Consider the following 24,620-nt stretch of genomic DNA (forward strand, 5'->3'; position numbering starts at 1 on the left):
CAGAGGTAAAGCTGTGGAGCGCTTTCTTGGATTTACCGATGTAAGTGAGGATAGAACTGCGGCTAGACTGAAACAAGAAGTCGGTAAAACCCTGAACGAGTACGGATGCGGCGAAAACTGATTGCCCAAACGTATGACGGTGCGAGTGTGATGTCAGGAGAACTGTCCGGTTTGCAAACACGAGTAAGAGAAGACTATCCACATGCTCTTTTTATCCACTGTTGCGGACACGCATTAAATTTGGTCCTTGTTCAAGCTGTCTCGTCAACTAAAGAGTGTCGTATATTTTTTAAAATCGTCACTGGTCTTTCATCCTTTTTTCACGCCTCGTCCAAGAAAACATACCTGTTGGACACAGTTGTCGGCAGACGCATTCCCACTGGAACAGCTGTTCGATGGCACTATCAGAGCAGGTTAATCCATGCTGTACTGGAGACAAGAGCAAAGCTGCTCGAAGTTTTCGAATACATCATCGAAAATGATGACGAGTTTGACGGTACGACGTTAAACGAAGCGAGGGGCTACCGACAAGTTCTTGCAGATTTCCAGTTTGTGTTCTGCCTTAAAATATTTTCAGAAATATTTGGTCTTACGGATGTTTTGTATAATATCATTCAGAGTAAGCAGTTCGATATTGTCTTCTGTGTCACGAAAGTTCGCGAGACGAAAGATAAGATTCAAGAACAACGAACAAAATTCGTAGATTATTGGAATTTTACGTCAAGTATCGTCAAAGTAGCACTGAAACGCGGGCAAAGTGAAGAGGATGTAAAGGCGTCCTTCCGTCAAATGTTTTTCTGTGTAGTCGATACCATTGTCGTGCAGATTGACTCTAGATTCGAAAGTCTTAACAGCAGAGCATTCGTTTCTTTGTTGGATCATTCAAAGCACGAATTGTACAGCCGGAATTTTCCCGAACGAGAGCTGCAATCGTTGCAAGATTCATATGGAACATTCTTTAATCTTCAAGCACTAAAAGTGAACTAATCGTTGTATACGCATCTGCCGAGCTCAAATCGAAACCTGTTTTTGATATGATATCAAAAATAATCGAACTTGACTTGAAAGCCTGTTTTCCAGAGGTGTACCGATTGTGTCAGCTCATTCTTACTATGCCAAGTACGTCCTCCTCTGCAGAAAGATCATTTTCGGCTCTCAAGCGTATCAAAACGTATCTTCGCAGTACACAAGGGCAAGAGCGACTTTCTGCATTGGCTACAATTTCAATCGAGAAGGAGATGTTGGTAAGTTTGCAGGAAGCCACGATTCTATGAGGACGTTATAAAGGAGTTTTGCGCAAAGGAAAGACGGATGGAATTTACATTTAAGTAAATCTGTTGTAGGATTTTGGACTATTTCGTTCTGTTACTTCTTCACTACAATAGAAATGCACGCGTAGCCATTTACTTAAAACGACTTTATATCACAATACCACATGTAATACTTTTAAACCGTAATTGTGATATATACTCTATAAAGTTTTGAATTTTTAGATTTTTCAATACTGTTTCAGTCATGACAGATACATTTTTCGACAAAGTACTCCCAGAAATCGCGGGAAATGCGCTCCAGTAGCCTTCAAAATCCAAAAATTTTCTGGGGGAGCATGCCCCCAGAACCCCTAGATAGCTTCGCAGCATGCCGCGAACCTCACCCCCAGCGCTTGCCTATTAAATTCGGTCACCGCACGCCACTGTCCACTGTCTTCATTTTTTGTGTAATTTTCATCCAACATTAGTTCAGTGAGCAAACGTCTCTGTGTACAGTGTTTCAGTGAGTAAACGTCTCTGTGTACAGTGTTTCAGCTGATTTGGACCTTCCTAAAAAAGTCTTCCCGCTGGTGAATTTGGACTCACCTTGCGGAAGTAATAAAACATGTTTGATATAAATGAAAGTGACTTTTTAAATCATCCGTTAAAATAAATAAATAAATTTTCATCCACAAAATGAAAAATGCCCCAATAAGAAAATTTCGCGTAACAGACTTCATTAAAATTTATTCAGAAACGACCGTATTCACCATGTTTTTCATGGGAACAAAACAATCTTGTTAAGTTGGAGTCTGAATTTTAGCGTGGCTTATTTCTCTGTAGGGGGTACATATCGTCTGTGTCATAGGTCCTAGACTAATCGATGTCTTAACAGTACACCTAATGAACACCAAACTCGAAATGTTCTGATATCGACATCAATTCATCCCCCTACACCCGGTTGAACTTCTAAACATTCACAACATCTTTTAACTCGTCAAACTTTCTACGTTTTCCTTCCTAAGACTTAATAAATAGAGCGATTTTATCTTCATTTTCAATTTTTTCGCCTTAAAGAAATGAGTTATTTTCTCCACATATTGCGTCAAAGCTTAATGTCATCACTATTTTACTATGCGTAACCTTCATTGTCTGTGTAATAAATTGATTCACGCGTAGTTGAATACTGACTTAAATAATTTAGCAGCTGGTATAAATATATAGTAACAATGATTACACTTTAACAACATTATCATTGCAATACTGCAATAGTTTATTTCAAGGTCATTATTTTTCTCTTTATAATTGTGGTGTCTTTGTGGAACACCTTCAAAAACCTGAATTCTTCTGCCTTTGTATGTTCATTTAAAGAGCCTAATGCTCATTAAGCTTTGGTAGTCGTTGTTAAGATTAATAAGATGTTTCTTATGTTTCTTAATGGCTCACACTGACTTATTTGCCATTGTCTCATGACACATCGGGGCCTCTCCTGGAAATCAAAACGGGCCTTTTATTGTACACATCTAGCTGTATGATATCAATGTGACTGAAATTGAAAAAAATTCTTTGATCTCTTTACTTGTGAAATAAATTACAATTAAAGAAAACAGTCAAAGAAGTTCAAAGCAAACAAAAAAAAAGCAAAAAAATGTCCAGGAATGTGTAACTACTTTAAAGTTTTAAACTAACATCAAAGTCATCAGGAATGGAACGACTTCTCTTTTTTATAACACTAAATCATTTTACTCGGCTAGCTTAACGTCGCTTTAAACAAAACTTTTGATGCATTTTGAATTTCATAATTTTAAAAGACCAAGACGAAACACTACATTAAATATTAAATGAGTATGTTGGGTTTCATTCCTTCTTTCATTCTTGAAAATATTTCTGGACTTCCTGTTGTATTGTTTAGTTACCAAACTAAGAAGGGCCTGTTTACATGGGAATAGGATACCATACTTGCAAGGCTATCTTTTTGTGTGGGGTGACTCTACCATTGATCGATCTGTGTATTACTATTAATGACAGCAACATCAGCATGTTGTAGACTTGATTGCAGATGAAACTTTTTGGCTTCCTTGAGGCATATTTATAAAGATCCATAATTCAGTGTAAGACCTCTGAAAATTGTTTCAAATTCATTTTCATTATATTATATTCACATTGAGTGTTTTTTTTTCAATGAAGACTTAACATTCATGGAATAAAAAGCTTCTTTGCCAATTCGAAAACTTCCTTGTAGATGGTGGTGGGGCTCTAGTTTTATTGTTTGTCTCTGTAAAGTCATCACAGTAAAAACAAAAGGCCCAAAAATGGGGCCAAAATATTGACCCCAGAACGGCCCCATAATTTAGAGCCAATTTTGGCCCTTTAAAGAGGAGCTGAAACAGCCCCAGGTAAGAGGACCAATTTAGCCCCATTATCTCATCAAATTGGCAATGGCTAAAAAGCAGCCCCTTGCCCTGGAAAGAAATGAAATTACTGAAAGCTTACAATAAACAAGACTCATATAATATACGTAAGCACATAAGTGCTTAACACCTTCGTTAAAATACTTCACATGGACATATTTTTATCTCACTCAAATTAAACTTCACAAAAAAGAATTGAAATAAAACATAATCTATATACCATGCATATGCATTCATGATTAGTTGAACACATTTGATAACCCTCCAACTAAACTTTTCACAGAAGATGGACACTTCTCTGGGATAATTCCCAATAATGCCATGTCAAGAAAGCTATACACATTCTTGCCATCAATGTATTGTATATTGTATATATAGTACGTGGCCAACAAAGCAACCAAAGCATCGCCAATCTTTTTGGTTGTTACATGGCACAAAACTATTCCTTCTGCCACCACATATATAATGTCACTTTGATAAAGGTCATCCACTACCAAAATACAAGGTTGAATTTGCGTTCTTATTTTTTCATCGAGGAAAGCGCCATTCTACGATAAAAAGACAGGAGAAAATTTAGAAAATTAGCTTGAGACTACAAAATAAAGTCGTAAGTGTCTACTTTCATTAGGGTTCACAAGTTACTTTTTGTCATGTGAGAAACAAAAATGAAGTAGTATGGTAATACTCATTTTATAGTAAAGATATAGTGCCAGTTTTACCTTAACAACTTTGATAACAGCTTCTTTAACATGAGGCGTCCTCCTGCTGTTTGGCTGCTTGAAGACAGTTTGAGCGATTTCGATAGCTGCTCTACCAGCACATTCGCCTAAAAAATAGCAAACACTGCTACACAAATGTTGATCGAGAAACAACTGCTGATCCTTCTTAGTTTAATTTCCTTCAAGAGAATTTCTGATGTGTATGAAGTTGATTATCAGCTGAAATACCTTCTTCAAGGATACCACTTTTAATAGCATTGTCAAGATCATTGCAGTACTACTCCCACTTCACTTTCTGAATCCTGTCTGTTCACATAACCAGACACATGTTTTGCCTAAATGTGATATTCACAATTACAATTAATACCAATATTTACTGATTTAAAGTATGCAGTGTGCATTTTCATAGCAAATATCATCACATTGTAAAGTATTGCCTATCAATGTGCTCAAAAGTGCCATTACTTCATCATAAAGCAAAGAACAAATTCCATTTTTAATGAAAACAGTGCATTTCTTAAGGTTCCCTAAGGCATATTTTCTTGTAAATGTGAGAAATATGATAACTGGAGTTGCAGGTTTACACTTTGAAGTATTTTCAACTAAAAATAGGCTTTTTGTTGACCAGAATGATTGAAGCATATGTAAAAATGTGTTTTTCTTTGTTCAGAATTAGTATAGGGGCAATATTAAGTATTGAAGCTGAGTTACAGCAAACAACAAGATTCATGAGTAAAGACTTAGATAACAAGGCGTATAAATAAAAGAAATAAATATTTTGTTGTTCATTTAGGAAATATATAGCTAAGTACATCTTGAATTTATGTGATACTTCTAAGTTCACTAACTCTTTATATTGAGAAAAAAAACAGCTAAATAATCTCAAATGGGTTCAACAAAAAATCTTACAAAAATTTTTTGAGAACTAAAATATCAGATCTTTGTCATAATATGTGATTTAGTTTGTTCAAAAGCAATTAAAACTGCTAAAATGCAAAAAATACATTCGTACAAGACAATACCTGATATAATTTGTTTTCTGCCGTTCACTCTTACGACAATTGAATCACTTTCAAAACCATTACAAACAAAGCAAATGGTCGTCTTCAAAAACTCTATACTTTGAATGATAATAGAATATTATTTTTCCTGCAATATCATAGTTATCTACGGCCGTTATCATAGTGAAAACAGCAATCGAAACGCGCGTGCATCATGAAATAGTTGGCCGCCATATTTGTATTGTGTCACCCGATTCGATGCAGTCATCAAGTTGCTCTCGAACCAATTTGGCACCAGTTGGAGAGCAAAAACAACCCTCATGGAGTCAAAACGGTCCCTCTTGTCTGTTTTAGCTCTCATTGTTAGCCAATATGGCTAGCAATTTCAAAATCCAAAACGACCTCATGGGGCCAAATTGGCCCGTATATTTCTATTTTGGCACCAATTGTAGAGCAAAAACAACCCTCATGGAGCCAAAACGGCTCTTGTGTCTGTTTTAGCCCTCATTGTTAGCCAATACGGCTAGCAATTTCAAAAGCCAAAGCGACCTCATGGGGCTAAAATGGCCCATTTTTTTTTACTGTGATGTAGTGCATCTTGTGTATAATTTTATGCTTTGCAAGCAATTTATTTTCCCTGTTGTGCAAGTATGTTAAGTAGGTATGATTTGAACATAGCCCTACTGAAAGGGATTACCTTGTCTCAAACATTTTTATGGTTTATGAAATAAAAACATAACCCAACTGTTGTGGTAACCTTATCAATTTGATATGGAAACTCTAACACTCAGGGTTACCCTAGCACACATGTAAATGCTACATATAAAGCAATTTCACATTGGGTAACTTGCTTGCTAATGTAATCCATCTGCTAGGGTTACCCTACCTCCATGGGCCTAACAATCACTATGTTTTATCATGAATCATACTGTAAACATTTGCCCATAAGCCTTGAACTTATATAATTTTGTATGCCCTCTTTCTTGGGCTTGTATAGGAGGGTCTTATTTATGTGAAGCAAATGCTTAGATTATATTGTATGGCAGTCAGCACAGTATACATAACAACAACAACACAAACAAACAACATTTGTATACCGGCCAGTATTAATCCCCGCCAGGGGGGTTGACCGGTCCATGAATTTTTCCACGCCAAACGTCTCTATCTCTCGCCATATCTCTCGTTATACCCATCGCCTTCATATCACTGTTCACAGCATCCATCCATCTCTTTCTCGGTCTACCTCGTTTGCGGACTCCATCAACATTCATATGCAACGTTCTACGAATTTCAGCACTTTCTTCCCTCCTTTCCACATGCCCAAACCACCTCAAACGCTGGCGCCTTACCCAATTCTCGATACACTCAACACCAACTCTTTCTCTAATCTCTTCACTTCAAATCCTATCCATCAACGTTACACCACACATCATCCTAAGCATTCTCCTTTCCGTCGACGCCAATCTTCTCAGGTCCTCTGCTTTCGGCGCCCAACACTCTGCTCCATATCCCAAAACACTTCTAACACATGCCTTATACAATTCTCCCTTCTGCTTCAACGAAGTCGACTTTCCGCACAACATTCCCGACAACTCTCTAAAACTCCACCACGCTGCTTGAACTCTGTTCCTCACCGCTTGCTCCACCATCATTTAACACATCGCCCAGATATTTAAACTCCGATACACCTTCCAAACTCACGTCACCCAGTTCAAACCGTTCAATCGCGACTCGCCCACCACTTCGACACGTCCCGCACTCAAAATCAGTTACTCTTGTCAATGCACCACGGACACCTGAACATCTTCCATGAACCCACTTTGCATTTCCACATTATCGAATTCACTCCAACTCTTTTCCACACACACCACATGGCCATTTATCACTGTCCTTCACCTCCACCTGCCTCGAGCATCTCATGCCCTTCGTCTTTGCCTCATTCACTTTCAGTCCCTTGACTTCTATTGCCGTTTTCCATTCTCGGTACCATTCCATCACTTTCTGCTTCGACTCCGCCACCAAGACAATGTCATCTGCATACAACAAACACCAGCATCCTTCTTTTCTTCTCACTTCCTCTGTCAGTACATCCATCACACAAGCAAACAGTAACGGCGACAAGACTGAACCTTGATGAACACCAACTTTACCTCAAAACACCAGATCTAACACCTTCCTCCGTAACCACCGCCTCTACACCTTCATAAGTCTCCATAACTGCCCGAACCATATTCTCTGTCACACCTTTCTTACGCAGCGTACTCGATCACCTTTCGGAACTCTATCAAACGCCTTCTCCAAATCTACAAACACCATATACAATTCTCTGTCCTTCTCCAAAATTCTCCTGCAGCTGCCTCAACACAAAACACGCATTCGTTCCTCTCCCCGGTATGAATCCATACTGCTCTTCCCCCATCCGAACAACTTCCCTCAACCTTCTTTCAAACACTCTCTCTACTATCTTCAACGCATGCTCCATCAGCTTAATAGTCCTGTAATTCCCACATACCGTCGCTGCTCCTTTTCCTTTGTACAGCGGGACCACTAGACTCTTTCTCCATGTACTCGGCATCTTTGAGCCCCTCAAAACCTCGTTCGCTACATTACACAACTCTCTCACGCATAGTTCATTGTCCAACATTTCGCTACCCACTTCACTCGGTCCCGTCGCCTTTCCTTTCTTCATCTTGCGCAGCCGCCACCTCATCCACAGTCACTATTTCCCACGGCCCCAAAACTTCATCCGCTTCAACTTCTCCATTCCACTCATTCTCTACATTCATCAAACGGTCACAGTACGCCCTCCACACTTCTAACCTGTCTTCCAATAACACCTTCAACTCCCCATCGTGGTTCTGCACGCCGGGAGCACCAAAATATCGTTCCTCTCTTCTTCTTCTAGCAGTTCTAAACAACGCTTTTCGTCCATTCTCCTGCATTTTTTCTGATGCCTTTCTATCGCTTTAGCCACCTCCTTTCGCGCCTTTTTCTTGAACCGGATGTAATCGATCCTATCTGCTTCAGTCCGCGACTTTCTCCACCTTTTAAATGCCAACTTCTTCGCGCCAATCACTTCGCTGACTCGTTGATCCCACCACCATGCCTGTTCTTCTACTACACCGCCTTTACTTCTACAACATACCTTCTCCGCTGCCTTTAAAACACCCTTCTCCAAGCACGTCCATCGCTCCTCCACCGTCTCACCCTCAACATTCAATGTCGCAATTTCGTCACGGAAACACTGCTTCCCTTCATTCGATCGTAACTTCCATAGCTTAAGCCTGCCTTTACCCTCAACCTTTCTCCTCTTCACCTTCCTGATTCTCCAGTCCATGACCAGCAGCTTGTGCTGGGTCACACATTCTTCTCCTGCAATCACTTTTGCATCCTTAACGTTTTTCCTCTCTTCTTCATTCACCAGTATATAATCCAGCACAGTATACATAACACAGTCTTTATTGACAATAGTATGAAAATTCAACTGACAAAACATTAAAACATAGTAAAAGTATGCGTAAACAGTTTGCAACTACATTAATTCTTATCCTGTAATAAATATATGCTTGTGGGCTTTTCTGTGGACTGAGTTGAAAACTAAACTAACTTCGAGTTGCAATAGTTATAAACAGTGAGTGAAAGATAAAAATTCATTCAAAACTAAAGCATTGTAGTTGAATAAAGAAGAATTTCTGTTCACTATTACTTAAGAATTACACAAAATTACTTTCCTGTACAGCTGTCTTTTCCTAAAGTACAATTTGCTAAAACAATGTCGCTCATCATATATAACCAATGTTTCTTTTGTAGTTTGTGTATAGACAGAAATACTTTAATTGCATAGTTAAATGATTTAAATTTGAAGTTTATTCTGTTAAGAACATTCGAAAAGTTAGCCCACAAATTTGGTTGTGCTATGTAAATTTCAGATCATAGTCATTGCTCATTTTTTTGAAATCTATTGTTTTTACAGCTAGTGAACTCATGAATAATTTGCATAGCAGAACAAAAGATATGCCACTGGTCACATACAATAAATGTAATGTGAGGTGTAAATGTATCCAATGATTCACAATCTTTAGGAAACAGTATTTATGTTCATCTTATGCTTTCCCAATCAAGTCAGGAAAGAAAAAATGTTTACTGTGTTTTCACAGGCTTATGTAAACTGAGGAGACCTTTTGGAGAACTCAAGATCTGATCAGTGCAAAGCAGGTTTTGCACTTGCTTGAGCATTCTCACAAAGATCTCAGAGGTTTGCATAAGATTTTCGAGGTTTGCGTTTTAATGAATGGTTCGCAAAACCTCTTTGATTGATTGAGGTTGAACTAAGGTCAGTGTTGAATTCATGATGGTGGTAGCGAATAAATTACACTATTAAGCTAATATATCTCAAGTTTATTATATGTTCGCCATTGCGTTACATGTGCTCGACCCGACTGAATATATATCATAGCATGCAGTAAAAGTCCCATAAGAATGTTCACGTGTCTATAAGTAAGTTAACTTAAGGAAATATCAAGTTACAATGTTTAACCTAACACCCCCACTTAAACATTAGTTTCTTTAGCTACAAATAAATGTATTACATTGGTAAACAAAGCAAAATCTAAAATTATTTACAAGATCTGTTACCAAAAACAGTAGACATAAAAATTTTTAATTTTTGTGCAGATATTGGTTTAGTGAACATATCTGATATAATATCACTTGACATAACATATTTTACATTAATTAGACCCTTTCGTATTTCTTGCCTAATAAAATGATAGCGAATATCAATATGTTTGGACCTTTGATGTTGCACAGGGTTTTTGGCTAGAGCTATCGCACCTTGATTGTCACAAAACAAACTAACAGGATTTGAGGATTCTATTGGAAAGTCTTTTAAGAGTTGCAAGAGAAATTTTGCTTCTTGAATAGCAGAACTTAATACTGTATTCTGCCTCACATGTGGATAAAGCAACAGTAGGCTGTTTTCTACTTTTCCATGAAATCAAGGGACCAGTTTTATTTAGTTGGAAACCATATCCCGTTATACTTCGTCTATCCACTGAGGAACCCCAATCAGCATCACAATAACCCATTAGAGACAGAGGCTGTTGAGATTTTCTGAAGACAAGCCCTTTTTCTGATGTACCTTTTAAGTAACGTAAAACATGCTTTGCAGTGTTCATGTCAGATGCTGTAGGAGCAGACAGATGCTGAGACAGCTTAGTCACACTATAGCATAAATCAGGTCTAGTTGATGTCATTACATACACTAAATTTCCTACTATCTCTCTGTGGAACTTGCTATTTACTGGTGGTGATTCTTCAGAGTTCATTTTATTAGAAATCATCTCACATGGTGAAGATCTAGGTTTACAATTTTGCATGTTAAACTTAGCTAGAATCTTCTCGATATACTTTGATTGACTCATTATTATCTCATTTTTCTCACAGGTAAATTCTATACCTAGAAACCAAGAGAGGACGCCCAGGTCTTTCATTTTAAAACAACTACTAAGTTTCTGCTTTACCTCTGCTAAGCACTCTGCACTACTTGATGCTATTATTATGTCATCTACCCAAATGATTAGAATTATCACTGAAGTATCAGTTAACTTGACATATACACAATTATCCGACTCAGATCGACTAAAACCTTCACTTTTTAGGTAAGAGTCCAGTAAATTGTTCCAATTACGACCACTCTGTTTTAACCCATATAGAGATTTCTTAAGTTTAAGCACAAGATTTTCTCCATTATTTCTCTTTTTAACAAAACCGTCAGGTTGTTCCACATAAAGATCACAATCTATGGGGGCATTAAGGAATGCAGTCTTAACGTCCATTTGGTGTACAGTTAGATTATATTGTACAGCTAATTGCATTAATATCCTTACTGATGTCATTCTGGCAGTTGGTGAGAAAGTTTCATGATAATCAACATGTGGGATTTGGGAATACCCCTTTGCTACGTAACGAGCTTTAAATCTTTCTTCCCCATTTGGAGCAGTTTTTATGGCGTACACCCATTTCCCCCCCACAGAATTCTTATTCTCAGGCAAAATTGCTGGTTCAAATGTCTCATTTTCTTTTAAAGCTTTGATTTCCTCTTCCATGGCCTGTTGCCATTTCTTAGAGTCATTAGAAGCCATTGCTTCTTCATAAGACTTAGGAGCATCTACAGCTCTATAGCAGTAGTCAATGGTGAAATTTACATTGTTTTTCTCAATCTCACTTCCATCTACTTATTGCTCTAAATATCTAGGTTTTGTATGCTCATGTCTTGGATATCTATTTATGTGTGGTTGTTCAGTGGATGTGTTTAGCTCATTTTCGTTTACTTCAACTGGAGGATTCTCATTAACTATATTGAATTCAGTGGTGCTTGCGGGCATACCTACAAGTACTGGTTCATCAATCATTACTTCAGTCTTTGGTACATCACTTTCAACATTAAATTTGTCGGAAAATCTTACATTTCGGCAACGCTTAATAGCTTGGGTGCTTGGAAAATAAATGAGATAGGCTGGACCTCCCTTATCATAGCCTACAAATACACCTTGTTCTGCTTTTGCATCTAACTTTTTCTTTTCTTGTTTGTATGCATAGCAAATAGTGCCAAAAATATGCATGTTTTGAATATTTGGCTTGTGTCTAGTAAAGGCTTCAAACGGTGTTTTCTTAATCCTATGATTGAAACAACAGTTCCTTATGTACGCTGCGGTCATAACAGCATAAGCCCAAAATGTTTTTTGTAATTTGGATTGTAAAAGCATGCATCTAGCCATGTCAAACAGTGACCTCCAATTTCGTTCTACAGTCCCATTTTGATGGGGTGAATAGGGGGCTGATTTTTCATGTTTAATACTATGTTTGACCAAAAGATTCTGAAATTCTTGTGAAGTGAATTCTGTTCCGTTCTCGCTCCTAATGCGTTTTACCTTGCTATATGGAGTAATATCAGCTAAAATTTTTCAGTTGCCTTCAGGGTGCGAATTAACGGTGTGCAATGTGCAATTTGCACATCGTTTTGGCTAAAATGAAAATAATTGCACATCACTTTTTCAAACGATGTGCAAAGGTTTTCCATTAATTACTATCACATGTATTGAAAAAAAAGTTTTTAAAATCTTAGGCCATGTAAATGGCTATGTAGACACAATGTCATCAAATTCAAAAACGTCGTCACTTTGAGACTGTCAACAGTCGACATACTGGTCGACATACATGGTTCTTCTGATCATATACGGATGTAATACATATATAAATATTAATTTTTGCATTGCGTTGTTTTGTAGTTTGTACATCATTACTTTTTTTGGCATCATAGCTAATTTGAGTGTTTTCGATAAAATCAGGAGACATTTTCCTTCTGGTTCCTAAAAAACCTTTAAAATTTTCAAATTTGAAAAATAAGCCAAAAAGATTTTTGGGAGCGAAACGTTAGAAAAAAAAACCAAGAAAAAAAAACTGGCAACCTTGATTAACCGTATTTTTTGCTTTTACGCATTGTTTATAATATGACAAAAATATTTTTTGTTATAAGTAAACATCAATAAAACATATTAGATAATCAGAAGACAAAAGTAGCTATATTCGGTGCATGTTTCTCTTCTCGCTTTTGTTTTTCTTGCCATGATGGCTTCTTCGTCGAAAGGTTGTACTAGCAAAATTAACACAGTAAAAAAATGAATAGAAACATTAAATGCCGACTGGCTTGAATACGAGAATGATAGCCAAGTGGTGAATTCACTGCGCTGTAAAGTTTGTACAAACAAAGAGGACAGAATAACAAGTGCAAAAAATTTCTCTCGCACATTCATAACAGGATCAGCTGTTGTAAAGAAAAACACAGTGGTAAATCATATGAATTCTGATCAACATAAGATGGCAGTTAAGCTAAATTTGAAAGAAACGTTGAATGAGAAATATGTTGAAGAATACTTAAACGAAACTCCCATTGGGCAAGGACTCAACAAAATGGCAGTTGCCGATCACGAAAGGATGGAATATCTCTTTAATGCCACTTACACTGTGTGTAAAGAAGAGTTGCCTTTCAAAAAGTATATCCTCATTTGCGAGCTCCTAGAGAAGTGCGGCGTTGATCTAGGAAAATCGTATCGAACAGACCGATCAGCCGCTGAGTTGTCAAATCACATTTCTGGGGTCATGAAAGGAAATCTTGATGAAGATTTAGAGGATGCTAAATATTTGTCAGTTTTATGCGATGGCAGCACCGACACCAGTGTAAAATCACAAGAATTATTTTACGTGTTACATGTGAATAAGAACGGTCGTAGTACTTGCAAATTGATGTCGGTTGAAACAGTTGAAAACGAAGATGCTGCAGGGCTGAAGGAAGCTATGAAGGAAGCTTTTACCCGTTTTGGCATTACAAACTTTGAATCGAAACTAGCTGCAACTGGTTCTAGATGGGGCAAGTGTTAATATGGGGAGAAATACTGGTTTAGCTGCTCGTCTAAAAGAAGTCGCTCCCTGGCTCACTGTCGTCCACTGCTTTAATCACCGTCTAGAATTAGCTGCTGCCGACGGATTCAATGCTGCGTTTTTTGCACAAGTAGATGAAATATTGCGTCAACTGTTTTCTCTGTACCAGAAGTCACCCAAGAAAGTGAGAGAGCTAAAAAAACTAGCTGAAGTGTTTGGAGAAACTGTCTATAAGCCCATCAAAGCAAGTGGGACAAGGTGGATAGATCACAAAGTGCGCGCCACGAAGCTTTTTCAGCATCTTGAACAGGTAAAAATGACTAATTTTCCAACTTTTTCTGATTTCCATCAAATTTGCATCGCCTCCTTAAATTTTCTAGAATAATGTTTGCCTGTAATAACAGTAATAAGCATTTTTATTAAATTATTTGCCATGTATTATGTTACTTTTTGTTTCTTATGTAGGCCTCAACTACTTCACCTGATGCCCAAAAGCAGAAGATAAATGGATTCCTAGCTAAATGGAAAGACGCTCGTTTCCCAATGTATGCTTCTATCCTTGTGGACATTATTGATCCTTTGCGTGTTTTGTCTCTTGGACTACAAACTGACGACAGTGATCCAGTTAAAGCTTTAAGGAGAATCAATGAATTTGACTGGACTATGGTCAAGCTTCAAGCTAGTACGTTTGGCAAGGCTACTTTCGATAAATTTAGGAAGGATTGCAAACCTATTGGTGACGACAAGAACCAGATTTCGTATCAAGGTGTTGTGCTCACAAATTATCCCGTGCACTAAATGGAGCTGCGGGACAACGACAAGAGTGGATGGATGCGATTATCCTCTGTTTGGGCAATCGCTTTAGTAATTTTCAAGAGACACCAGTTTACAAACACCTTTGTCCAATTATACACACCCAGTCCTGGCCAGGTGAGGAAGTTAATTTGGTGAGCTATGGAGACGAATCGGTTACGCTACTTGTCGACCAATTCATTCAGCTTTTGAAGCATAACGGATGTGATGTGTCGCACGATACGATGCTGACAGAATGGAGTGGGCTTAAGTTGTTGATTTCAGAGACGTATGGCAGAGCTATACCATACTTAGATGTTTGGGCTGCCATTCTCTCTTCACCAATTAGTAAAGAAAAGTTTTCAAACGTTCTTAACATTGTGGAACTGTTATTAATTACGCCCATCTCTAATGCTGTGGTTGAGCGAATGTTCTCAACAATGGCCAGAATGAAGCCACACCTACGTAACAGAATGTCAAGAGAAAGATTGGACAGTCTGTTACGAATTAGTGAGGAGGGTCCATCAGTGGAAGATTATGTTCTAGCTCCCGCAATAGAGTGGTGGTATGAACAAAAGAAACGAAGGATTGGATATGGAGGCCATGCTTACCCAGAGAAGCGAAAGAAGAAAGTCGATACGTTAGACGCATCAAGCTGCAGCAAACAAGCTTATTTTTCGGACCAAGACTCGTCAGAAAGTGACTAGTCGTGTACTATATACATGATAACTTGTAAATATGTATACGTTGATACATTGTTATAAAAATAATACGTTCTAAAAATATTAATTTAGTAAATAGTACAGTATAATAATTAATGTAATATCATTTGATTATGCCTCTGGAGAAAAATTTTTGTCGAAAAAATTTGCACATCGTTTTTTCTCAACTAATTCGCACCCTGGTTGCCTTAATAGTGTCAGACTTATTCACTAGAAAATATATCATAGTTAGTCCCGAATAATCATCCACAAAAGCTAGTGCATAGCGATAATCATTTCTGGCTACAGGATCTATTGGACCTGCTAAATCACAATGGACTAGTTCTAGAATTGCATTTGCACGCCTATCTGGTTTTCTACTTCTGCTCTGAGTCATTTTTCCTTCTACACAAGTTTGACAGTCGAATTCTTCCTTCTTGTCTATTTTCATGCCATCAACCACATTTTCTAAAGCAATAATATCATTTAGGTTGCAGTGCCCTAAGATGTCGTGCCATTCATTTAAAGATTTTCTTTTGCCATTTTGCTTAGTCATGCTAGATGAGATTACACTATTCAAATAATATAACTTTCCTTTTCTCTGAATTGGAAATTCTTTCCCATTTGGGCTAACTAATTTAGCACAATCTGGCGAGAAAGTAACAGTGGCACCTTTACTAACTGCAGCATGTACAGAGAGAATATCTTGTTTATAGGATGGGACATAGAGAGCATCCTTAAGAAGAGCCTTATGCATTACACCATCATTATCACTAATTTCAATCTCCGCATCGCCCCTTCTTTGTGCAACCTTATTTGACCTTTTTCCATCTGCTAACAGAATGAAATGCCTTTCAGGAATGAAATTTGTGTCAAACCTAATAAATTTGCTCATTTCATGAACTATGTGTGTAGTTGCCCCACAGTCTACAAGTACATGGTTAACATTGTCAGCGTTCGTTATATCCACGTTGACATTGAATGCATATGAATGACCTTCATGGATGTCATTGTTACTAACATAATTATCTCTTACTGATTTAGTAGCATCGTTCGTATTCCTCGTTTTCTTCTTGTTCTTGCGACATTTTTCTGTGTTGTGGGAGCTGTTCTTGCACAAATCACACCAACGATTATTTGACTGACATTCTGATATTTTATGTCCTGGTTTTCTGCATCCGTAACAACCGATTTTTCTTTGCCGTGTCTGTTGCTCGTGGGTTTACCGAGAACTTCCATCACGCTGTCCTCCTTTTGGTTATCTTCATCTGAGAGCATTAGTGTTTCTTCGAAACCTCTCAGCGCGACTTTGAATTCGCTAAACGTTTGTTCCTTGTCTTTCTGTGTCACAACCGTCGAGAACGTTTTATATTTTTCAGAAGGCAATCCTTTGATTATCATGGCAATCAGCAAGCTATCGCTTATCGTTTCACCAGCAGATTTGAGAGACGTTGATGCCGTTTCTGCTCGCAGCATATAATCCGTAACTGTTTCATCACTTGACTTCTTTAGCGAGGTTAGTTCTGTATATAATGTTATCACACGTGGTTTGCCTTTCGAAAGATAGTGCTCGCGTAAGATCGCCAAAGCTTTTCTTCCATCGTTAGCAGCGTCACGAATGATGAGAGATAAACTTCTATCGTCCAATAGTTGTATCAGTTTAGCATAGGCATCGGCATTTTTCACAGCGTCTTCTTCTGTTTGTGTTGGTTCAGCGTCCGCAGGCAATGATGACAAGATTGTTTTACTCAGCTTCTTAAGTCTTAAATACCCAAGGAATTTTATTTCCCATAACTCATACTTTCTCTCGTCACCATCGAAAATTAGGCGGCTGTTGCTGGGCCCATAACCTGTTGAGCTCATGATGGTGGTAGCGAATAAATTACACTATTTAGCTAATATAATTCAAGTTTAATATAAGTTAGCCATTCCGTTACATGTGCTCGACCCGACTGAATATATATCATAGCATGCAGTAAAAGTCCCATAAGAATGTTCACGTGTCTATAAGTAAGTTAACTTAAGGAAATATCAAGTTACAATGTTTAACCTAACAGTTAGTTTAACCAGGCTAATGCAAACTTAGCGTTTGACCAATCAGCGCACATGTTTTACTGTTTTTATTTTATAAAAACAGTAAAATCATCAAATATAAAGCAAATTAAAACACAAAAAATTTATTGCAATGATAAAGATATTTCTGTGGTAGAATTAATGGAACATATTGCTACGCAAATATTGCCCATTTACGAGTAGAAATTACTATTTATTTTGATGCACCATGTTTAGTTCTGTGCACCGGAGATGGGCTGCAGCGTCGGCTATTTTTACCAGCTCAGAATTGACGAGACGGAGCTGAAAAACCGGAATTTTCACAGCACTAACCATGTTAACTCATGATTTTATTTTCAAAGATCATAATCATTAAAATTCATCATTTAATTTTTTAGTGAAAATGGTAAAGACAAATGTAGTATTTTCAACTGTTATACTGATCACATTTCTTGGTCTTGCCAAAGGTATTTAACTTCAAATATCCATTTCTTTATTTCACTTAAATGAATTTTGATGCATTTTTAGTTGTTGTAGTAGTAATATTTAATTAGTTTATTTTTTATTCACAATTTTTGAATAGAACTTGAATTGAGAACATCAATTACTTTTGTTATGTTAGTAGAAGATGTATTTTTTTCCAGAACTATCTTTTTATCTGTCATAGATATCAGCTAAATTTTAATTTCAGGAACAATAACATCTCCACCTGATGGTCAAAGATTTGTATTTTTACCTGGATCTTCTCACAATATAACTTGGACATTAAATGTTACTGGAAACATTAATGTATGGATTTGGAGTTTCACACCTCGTGGTTCATCTTTCACTCAACGAATTGCAAGATTATTTTCTATTAGTGACACACCCGAATATTTTCTATCACCTTTTACATTTGAAGTTTTTAAACCTGGAATTTTGAGGCTGAAGAATGTAAATCAAAGTTACAATGGTGAATTTACATTAAGTATTTCAACTATTCCTCGTACTCCTCCATCAAATGTAAATGTTTATATTGCTGGTAAGTTTTAATTATTTCAATCTTTCTTGTATTGTATACATTGTTCTGAGTATTTAATGGGGGAAACGTGGCCTGAAAATTTTGCCGAAGAAACGTTTATACTGTTATTGTGTCGTTGCAAACTTTCTTTTTCGGAGTTGGACCTTTAAGAGGTTTGACAAAGTTTCTGCAGCTCATGCAATTGTAACAATAATGGAGACCTAAAATATGATACATCAGTACTTAAGTCATTTGATTTAGATGTTGAAGTTTTTAAACCTGCAACTCTAATGTTAAAGAATGTTACTCAAAATTACATTGGTGTTTATGAATTTACTTAACTCCCGATCCTATTGACTTATGTGTAAACGTGTCTATTGCAAGTAAGTTGTATTTATTATTTTTGACTTAGCAATGGAGTTATCCAAGCCTTTCATGTAATCTGAGTAGCTGTAGCATCGGGCGTAATTATACGATTTATGACCGCGGTCTAAAATCCTATAGCTAAATACTTGAGCCGTTGAGCGAAGACAAATGCGAAGACTTGTTTTGTTTTGTTTTAATTTAAAAAGGAAATTATAAGGCATCTTTTGATTTGAATAATCTGTGTTAAAGTGCTTGTGTCACAGATTTTACTACATTTGAGTATAGGACAATAAATTAGTTATTGACACCACTTTCGACGTTTTGATACCACTTTCGACTTTAGTGTTATAAAATTTGATATCAGTTAATCAACTGGTAATATCACTATTATGTCTCGCCGAACAAAGAACAGTCTATCCACGCTTACAGATGCTGATGTTAAAAGCTTGATTCTGAAATTGCCCAAAACAGATGAAACCAAAGAAAAAGATATTCCATCAGAAAGATCTGCCAAAGATAACGGAAACAAGACGAAAGAAAATGAAACGTGCACCGAACCTAATGATAAAGAACCAAAATTTCACGCGCACGTGGTTGATGTCGAGACATTTGTTTTAACATTATCCAGCACAGACAAAATGGTTTCAGAAAAGTTAGACATCAGCGATAATGCAAGTAAACTCGACCAAATCCTCGCTCCTCTACGTATTGTAGAAGGAAAATCGAAAAACGGTGATAACGAAAAAGCCGTCCTTCTAGTCGACAACGCGAAAATGGCAGCCGAGATTGACCATTTGAAATTTTTTATTAGCATGCTAAGAGAAGACAACAATCGAATCTTGTCTCTTCTTCATAACAATCAAAATGCTTGGATAGATGTCAATCGTAAGAATCAACCCAAGACAATCAACAAAAAACCAACAACTAATCCTCTTCCTCTAGTAAATAGATTTGGAAATTTCCACGATAAATCCCACAAGGAAAATCACGTAGCTCCGACAGTTAGAAAACCGTCAATGGAAGTATGCCTCACTCAGTCAACTCAGTCCCAACTGAATGCTTACTGCTGTAAGCAGAAGGAAAAGTTTTCAAAATTAAAAATTGGCAATCCTAATGAAGACAACGAGCTAACTGACGAAAAAACTCTATCTCAACTGAATGCCTACCGCAATAAGCAGAAGGAAAAGTTCACCAAATCAAAAATTGACACTCCTAATGACGACCAAGATATAACTGACCAAAAAACCTATAATTATTCAGCGGCATCAACTCTCATCATTGGTGACTCAATGTTAAAACATATAGATCCAAAAAAGATCTCCTGGGCAGCGAGAGGGAAATCTACCTGCCACTCCTTCAGTGGTGCAAAAGTAAAGGACATTCAGCAAAAAGTCCTGGAGATCCCCCAAAATAAATATGGTTCTAATATTATTCATGTTGGTACTAATGATCTTGTCAATAGTAGTGCTGATAAAGTTGCCACAGGTTTAGAGACCTTGATTGTAAGTTCGAAGAAGTTAGCAGTTAAAGTGGGAATTTTAATTGTTATAAAAAGATTTGATGGCAAGGTTTCCTTAAATAAAATAGTTTTTATAATTCTCTCATCTACAAATTATGCTCTTAACATAATGTTTCATAATGTTATGATCACATGAAAATTACTCAACCTGTAAACGGTATCAAACCCAATTAAACATTGAAATCATTGATCAAAGAAAAGGATTCATATTTTTTGAAACCGCTTTTAAAACTGGGAAAGTGGAAAACTGTTACCTGACTCATGAATAAATATCAAAAATTTGGAAACTTTTTAGCACTTAGTACTCACCTACATTTAGTATCTTCGCATTACTGGTTCATTTTTGAGCTATTTATACAAGAAAAACAAAATGCTTTTGTTAGGAAATATAAAGTATAAAGTGAAAGAAAAATTAGAAATCTCAAACACTTCGAAAATGTCCATTTTGTTTATTCTGAGTTTCAAAAATATTTTATTATTTTGACAAGTATAATTTGATTCTGGGCTTTTTATTTTTTACTATTAGAAAGCATAATGAGCAGATGCATGTACGCTTAACGTACCTATTTTTAGTTTTTTGCTCACAAAATATTGAATACAAACGCGCATAGACCGTTTCGTCCAATGACATGGTTCTTCAGCATTCGAAGGAAATACATAGTGCAAAGCAGTAATGTGATTCCGGGCATAGAGCATTAAGCGACAGTCTTTGGTTCCAGGCAGTTGCACAGTCTGAATTCCTGCAGCTACAGCGCATTATAGCAGACATTTGCGCTCTCTGAATTTCTGCAGGAAAGAAAATATCAATGACACATTTTGAAAATAATAAACGGATATTATCTTCAGCAAACTTGTTAATCACACTTTCAATGTCAAAAATAATTTATGGATAAATTTGCATGAAAGCCAAGCAAATTAAAAGCTCTTCTATCATAAAGCTCCTTAGATAGGTTCTTAGATTCCTCAGTGCTGAAATTAATCTTTCACATCCATTACCTAAATTGCAAAGATTAACTTTAATATTTTCAAATCCTGGAAATGTTACATGCTTCAGTGTTTTGACGATGTCTGGCAAAGGTCCATTGATCGTTTCCCAGTTTTCACAGTTCTTTTCCGAACTCTTGATTTTTTCTTGATTTTTTTCTTTGTTTTCTCTTGTTAGTTTTTTCTCGGTTTTATCTTGGGTTTCGTGGTTTTTTATTTGGTTTCAGTCCATTCACCATGGCAATTGCTCTCCTATAGTCAATATAACTTATTGAAGTTATGTAAAATGTCGCTTTCCTACATTCCTATTGGGTGTTGCTATGTCTGAAAAAACTTGATTTTATTTATCAATTATTTTTCACCTTATACTCGTTTTCTTTTTTTTGAATATTCACTAAAAAATTTTCTGTTTTTGTTTTCAGTAAAACCAAATGCCTCAATTAATTGTTCAACTCCTCTGGTTGTGAGTAAAGGTGATAATGTGTCATGTGTATGTAGAGGTGAAGGAGGTAACCCTCCTGCTAATGTCACATGGTTTGATAAAGATAACAACATTGGTGATGTTGGAGTTGTAAGTAAGACATTAGTAATCACTAATGTTACATTAAATGATGGTGGAAATTACACATGTAAAGCACAAAGTTTTGATGATACAGATTATAGAGATGAGAAATCCATTGAAATAACAGTGACACCTATATGTAAGTTTGCAAGGCGGCATTTCAGATCTTATTATGAACGTTTACAGAATATTGAATTTTGTTAATTCTATACAAATCCACAATTATGTTGTTCTTTTCCAACATCAAAGTCTTTTTTACAAATGAAATTTTCGTTAGCAGTTTAGTGGAAAATTTCCACTGATCTGGACTTTAAGCGAGTGATAAGCGGGCTTCGTGCTGGCTTGTGACTGGTTAGGGCATCGATCCAACACTCCTAAGAAAATGCACCTAGCACTAACGAATACTCTCATTATTAATTTTTTTTTTCATAACTAATTGAAGAAAGGAATATTTTCTGTTTTTAATTTCAGTGAAACCAAATGTGGTAATTAATTGTTCAACACCTCTGGTTGTGAATGAAGGTGATAATGTCTCATGTGTATGTAGAGGTGAAGGAGGTTACCCTCCTGCTAATGTCACATGGTTTGATAAAGATAACAACAAAATTGGTGATTTTGGAGTTGTAAGTAAGACATTAGTAATCACTAATGTTACATTGAATGATGGTGGAAATTACAGATGTAAAGCACAAAGTTATAATGATCCACGTTTTAGAGATGAAACATCTATTGAAGTAACAGTGAAAGCTACTTGTAAGTTTGTAAGACAGCATTTCAGATCTCATTATAAACGTTTGTGTAGAATATTGAATTTAATTTTATTCTTTACAGATCCACCACAGCAAACCAATATTACCATCAGTCCAATGTCAGTAAAAAAAGGTCAAAATGTGATAGTATTATGTGACTCAGAGGGTTTTCCTCTGCCATCGTACATCATCTATCACAATGGTGCAGTTATCAGTAATAGTAAGACATACATCATTCAATCTGTCAACTTCAATAACGCTGGTTCATATCGTTGTGAAGCAAAGAATAAACTGGGAAATGATTCATCTGATGTTAAAAATCTTACTATCATCACAGGTAAAATTAAAATTTACTTTCATCAATATTTGAGATAGTATCCTGCATTGTACGTAAATCAGAATTATTTACGACTTGTCAATGTTCATCTTCAATTGACTTGCATTTGTACACTATAGTACAAGATTGTAAAAAAAGTCTTTTTTACAAATGAAAATTTTCATAAAGTAAATTGCTTTATGAAGCAGCGGCCAAAAATCTCATTAGTTACCAAATTAGTGGGAAAATTCCACTAATCTGGACTTTTACTGATTAGCGCGATATGCGCGATATGCTCTCTGCGCTGGTTTGTAACTGATTTGGACGTGTGGCCATTCTTACGCTAGTCGTAGTTCGGCCGTCTAAAACTGTGATCGTACTCAAATTGTAAATCAACTACTGCGTATGCTCTATGGACTCAGACTGCTTCACCCGGATCTGTGGCATCAAATTTTGCCTTTTTTATCGTTCTTTTTATCGTTGTGAAGCAAAGTTTACACTGGGCAAAGATTTGATGTGAAAAATTTCGCTATCAACCAAGGTAAAAAGATTGAGTTTCACTCTTTCATTTGGTTTGTTCTTTTTGGTGAATTATTATCATTTTTTTTTCGATAGATATTTCTGTGATTCAGTATTCTGTCAGCATTTTCATCTCTTTGACATTATAATTTGAGTTGATTTCTGTGTAGCTATTTTAGCATTTGTCATTTAAGCATTTATCAAGATATTCATCTACTGATTTCAACACGAAAGGTAATTTATTTACTATGCTTTAAAATCATATTTAAAATACTATTAGCTCTTTCTGTTGAATTTGCATGCGCTACCTGAGATGCTAAAAATCCTTAAACGAAAATTTAAGCAAATCGCTCTTTTATAACAAACTTTAGCTCTAGCCACACAATGCAATTAACATCTCGACCTTTGCCTTGGACTTAATGGAAATGTTCAATTCAATCTATCCAATGCTCAATAAAATGCTCCAATCTTGTTATCATATGTATTTTATTATTGTATGCAAATAAACTTTTTTGATTTCTTTCCATATTTTTAAGTTCTATGCTTCCTCTCTAGACAACGTTCTTTGTGATGACCAAAATGAGAAAATAAAACAGTGCAAAACAGAATGGTACATTATTTTACTAACTTTAACCTCTGGAATCATCGTTGGAATTTTGGTTTCTATTTTAATTGTTTTTCAATATCGTCGACATTGGTTTAGTAGAAATTGTCAACAATTTCAATCTCCATCTGAAGTTAGAATAAATTCTGTTGATACAACTTATCAAGAATTGGATTTATTAAAAATAAATAAAGAAGATAATTATCAATCATTGAGACCAGAGGATGACAGAATTGATAAAACTTATCAAGAACTAGACATATCGAAAAGGAATATAGAAAATAATAATTATGAATCTTTGCAAAAAAAATAATGAATCGGAGTACGTGATAGCCGACGAAAGAAGAAATTATGAGAACAGTAATTTGTTTTCAAGAAAATCATAAATTTATTTTAAACATTTTCCATGTTGTAAAGTCACAATGGTGCTTTTACGAACATTTACATTTTCTGATAAGATTTGAATTTTGCATGTTTTCCTCCCTTTGGAGCTGCCAATACTTTATGATTTCCAGAAGGAAGCCATTTTTGGATGAGAAAATACACTGGTCATTCTGACTCATTCATTGGTTGTTTTTGATAACAGTGTAAGGTAATACTGTTTTTGAATAAGTATTTTCTATTTATCTTACTATA

At 36.2% G+C, this 24,620-nt stretch overlaps 1 protein-coding gene and 1 long non-coding RNA gene across 2 annotated transcripts; one reads left to right on the top strand and one right to left on the bottom strand.

The window, feature by feature from the left end:
- Window positions 1-24,620, top strand: LOC124451392. The gene is made up of 6 exons (XM_047002010.1): window positions 1-5; window positions 16,248-16,253; window positions 21,804-21,935; window positions 22,268-22,549; window positions 22,628-22,882; window positions 23,936-24,620. The coding sequence occupies exons 5-6, from the start codon at window positions 22,663-22,665 to the stop codon at window positions 24,295-24,297; spliced, it is 582 nt and encodes a 193-aa protein (XP_046857966.1). The 5' UTR covers window positions 1-5; window positions 16,248-16,253; window positions 21,804-21,935; window positions 22,268-22,549; window positions 22,628-22,662; the 3' UTR covers window positions 24,298-24,620.
- On the bottom strand, window positions 3,746-5,668 carry LOC124451402. The gene is made up of 4 exons (XR_006950440.1): window positions 5,403-5,668; window positions 4,609-4,715; window positions 4,381-4,487; window positions 3,746-4,209 (listed from the first exon to the last, which is right to left on the bottom strand). It is a non-coding gene; the product is annotated as an uncharacterized LOC124451402 (long non-coding RNA).

Source organism: Xenia sp. Carnegie-2017, unplaced genomic scaffold (genome assembly GCF_021976095.1).
Source record: "Xenia sp. Carnegie-2017 unplaced genomic scaffold, XeniaSp_v1 HiC_scaffold_24, whole genome shotgun sequence".
NCBI lineage: Eukaryota > Metazoa > Cnidaria > Anthozoa > Malacalcyonacea > Xeniidae > Xenia > Xenia sp. Carnegie-2017.

Excerpts from the sequence above, each read along its gene's own strand:
- LOC124451392 (XM_047002010.1), top strand. The coding sequence starts at position 22,663 with ATGTCAGTAAAAAAAGGTCAAAATGTGATAGTATTATGTGACTCAGAG. Across the intron at positions 22,883-23,935 it reads AAATCTTACTATCATCACAG|ACAACGTTCTTTGTGATGAC; the intron begins GTAAAATTAAAA and ends CTTCCTCTCTAG.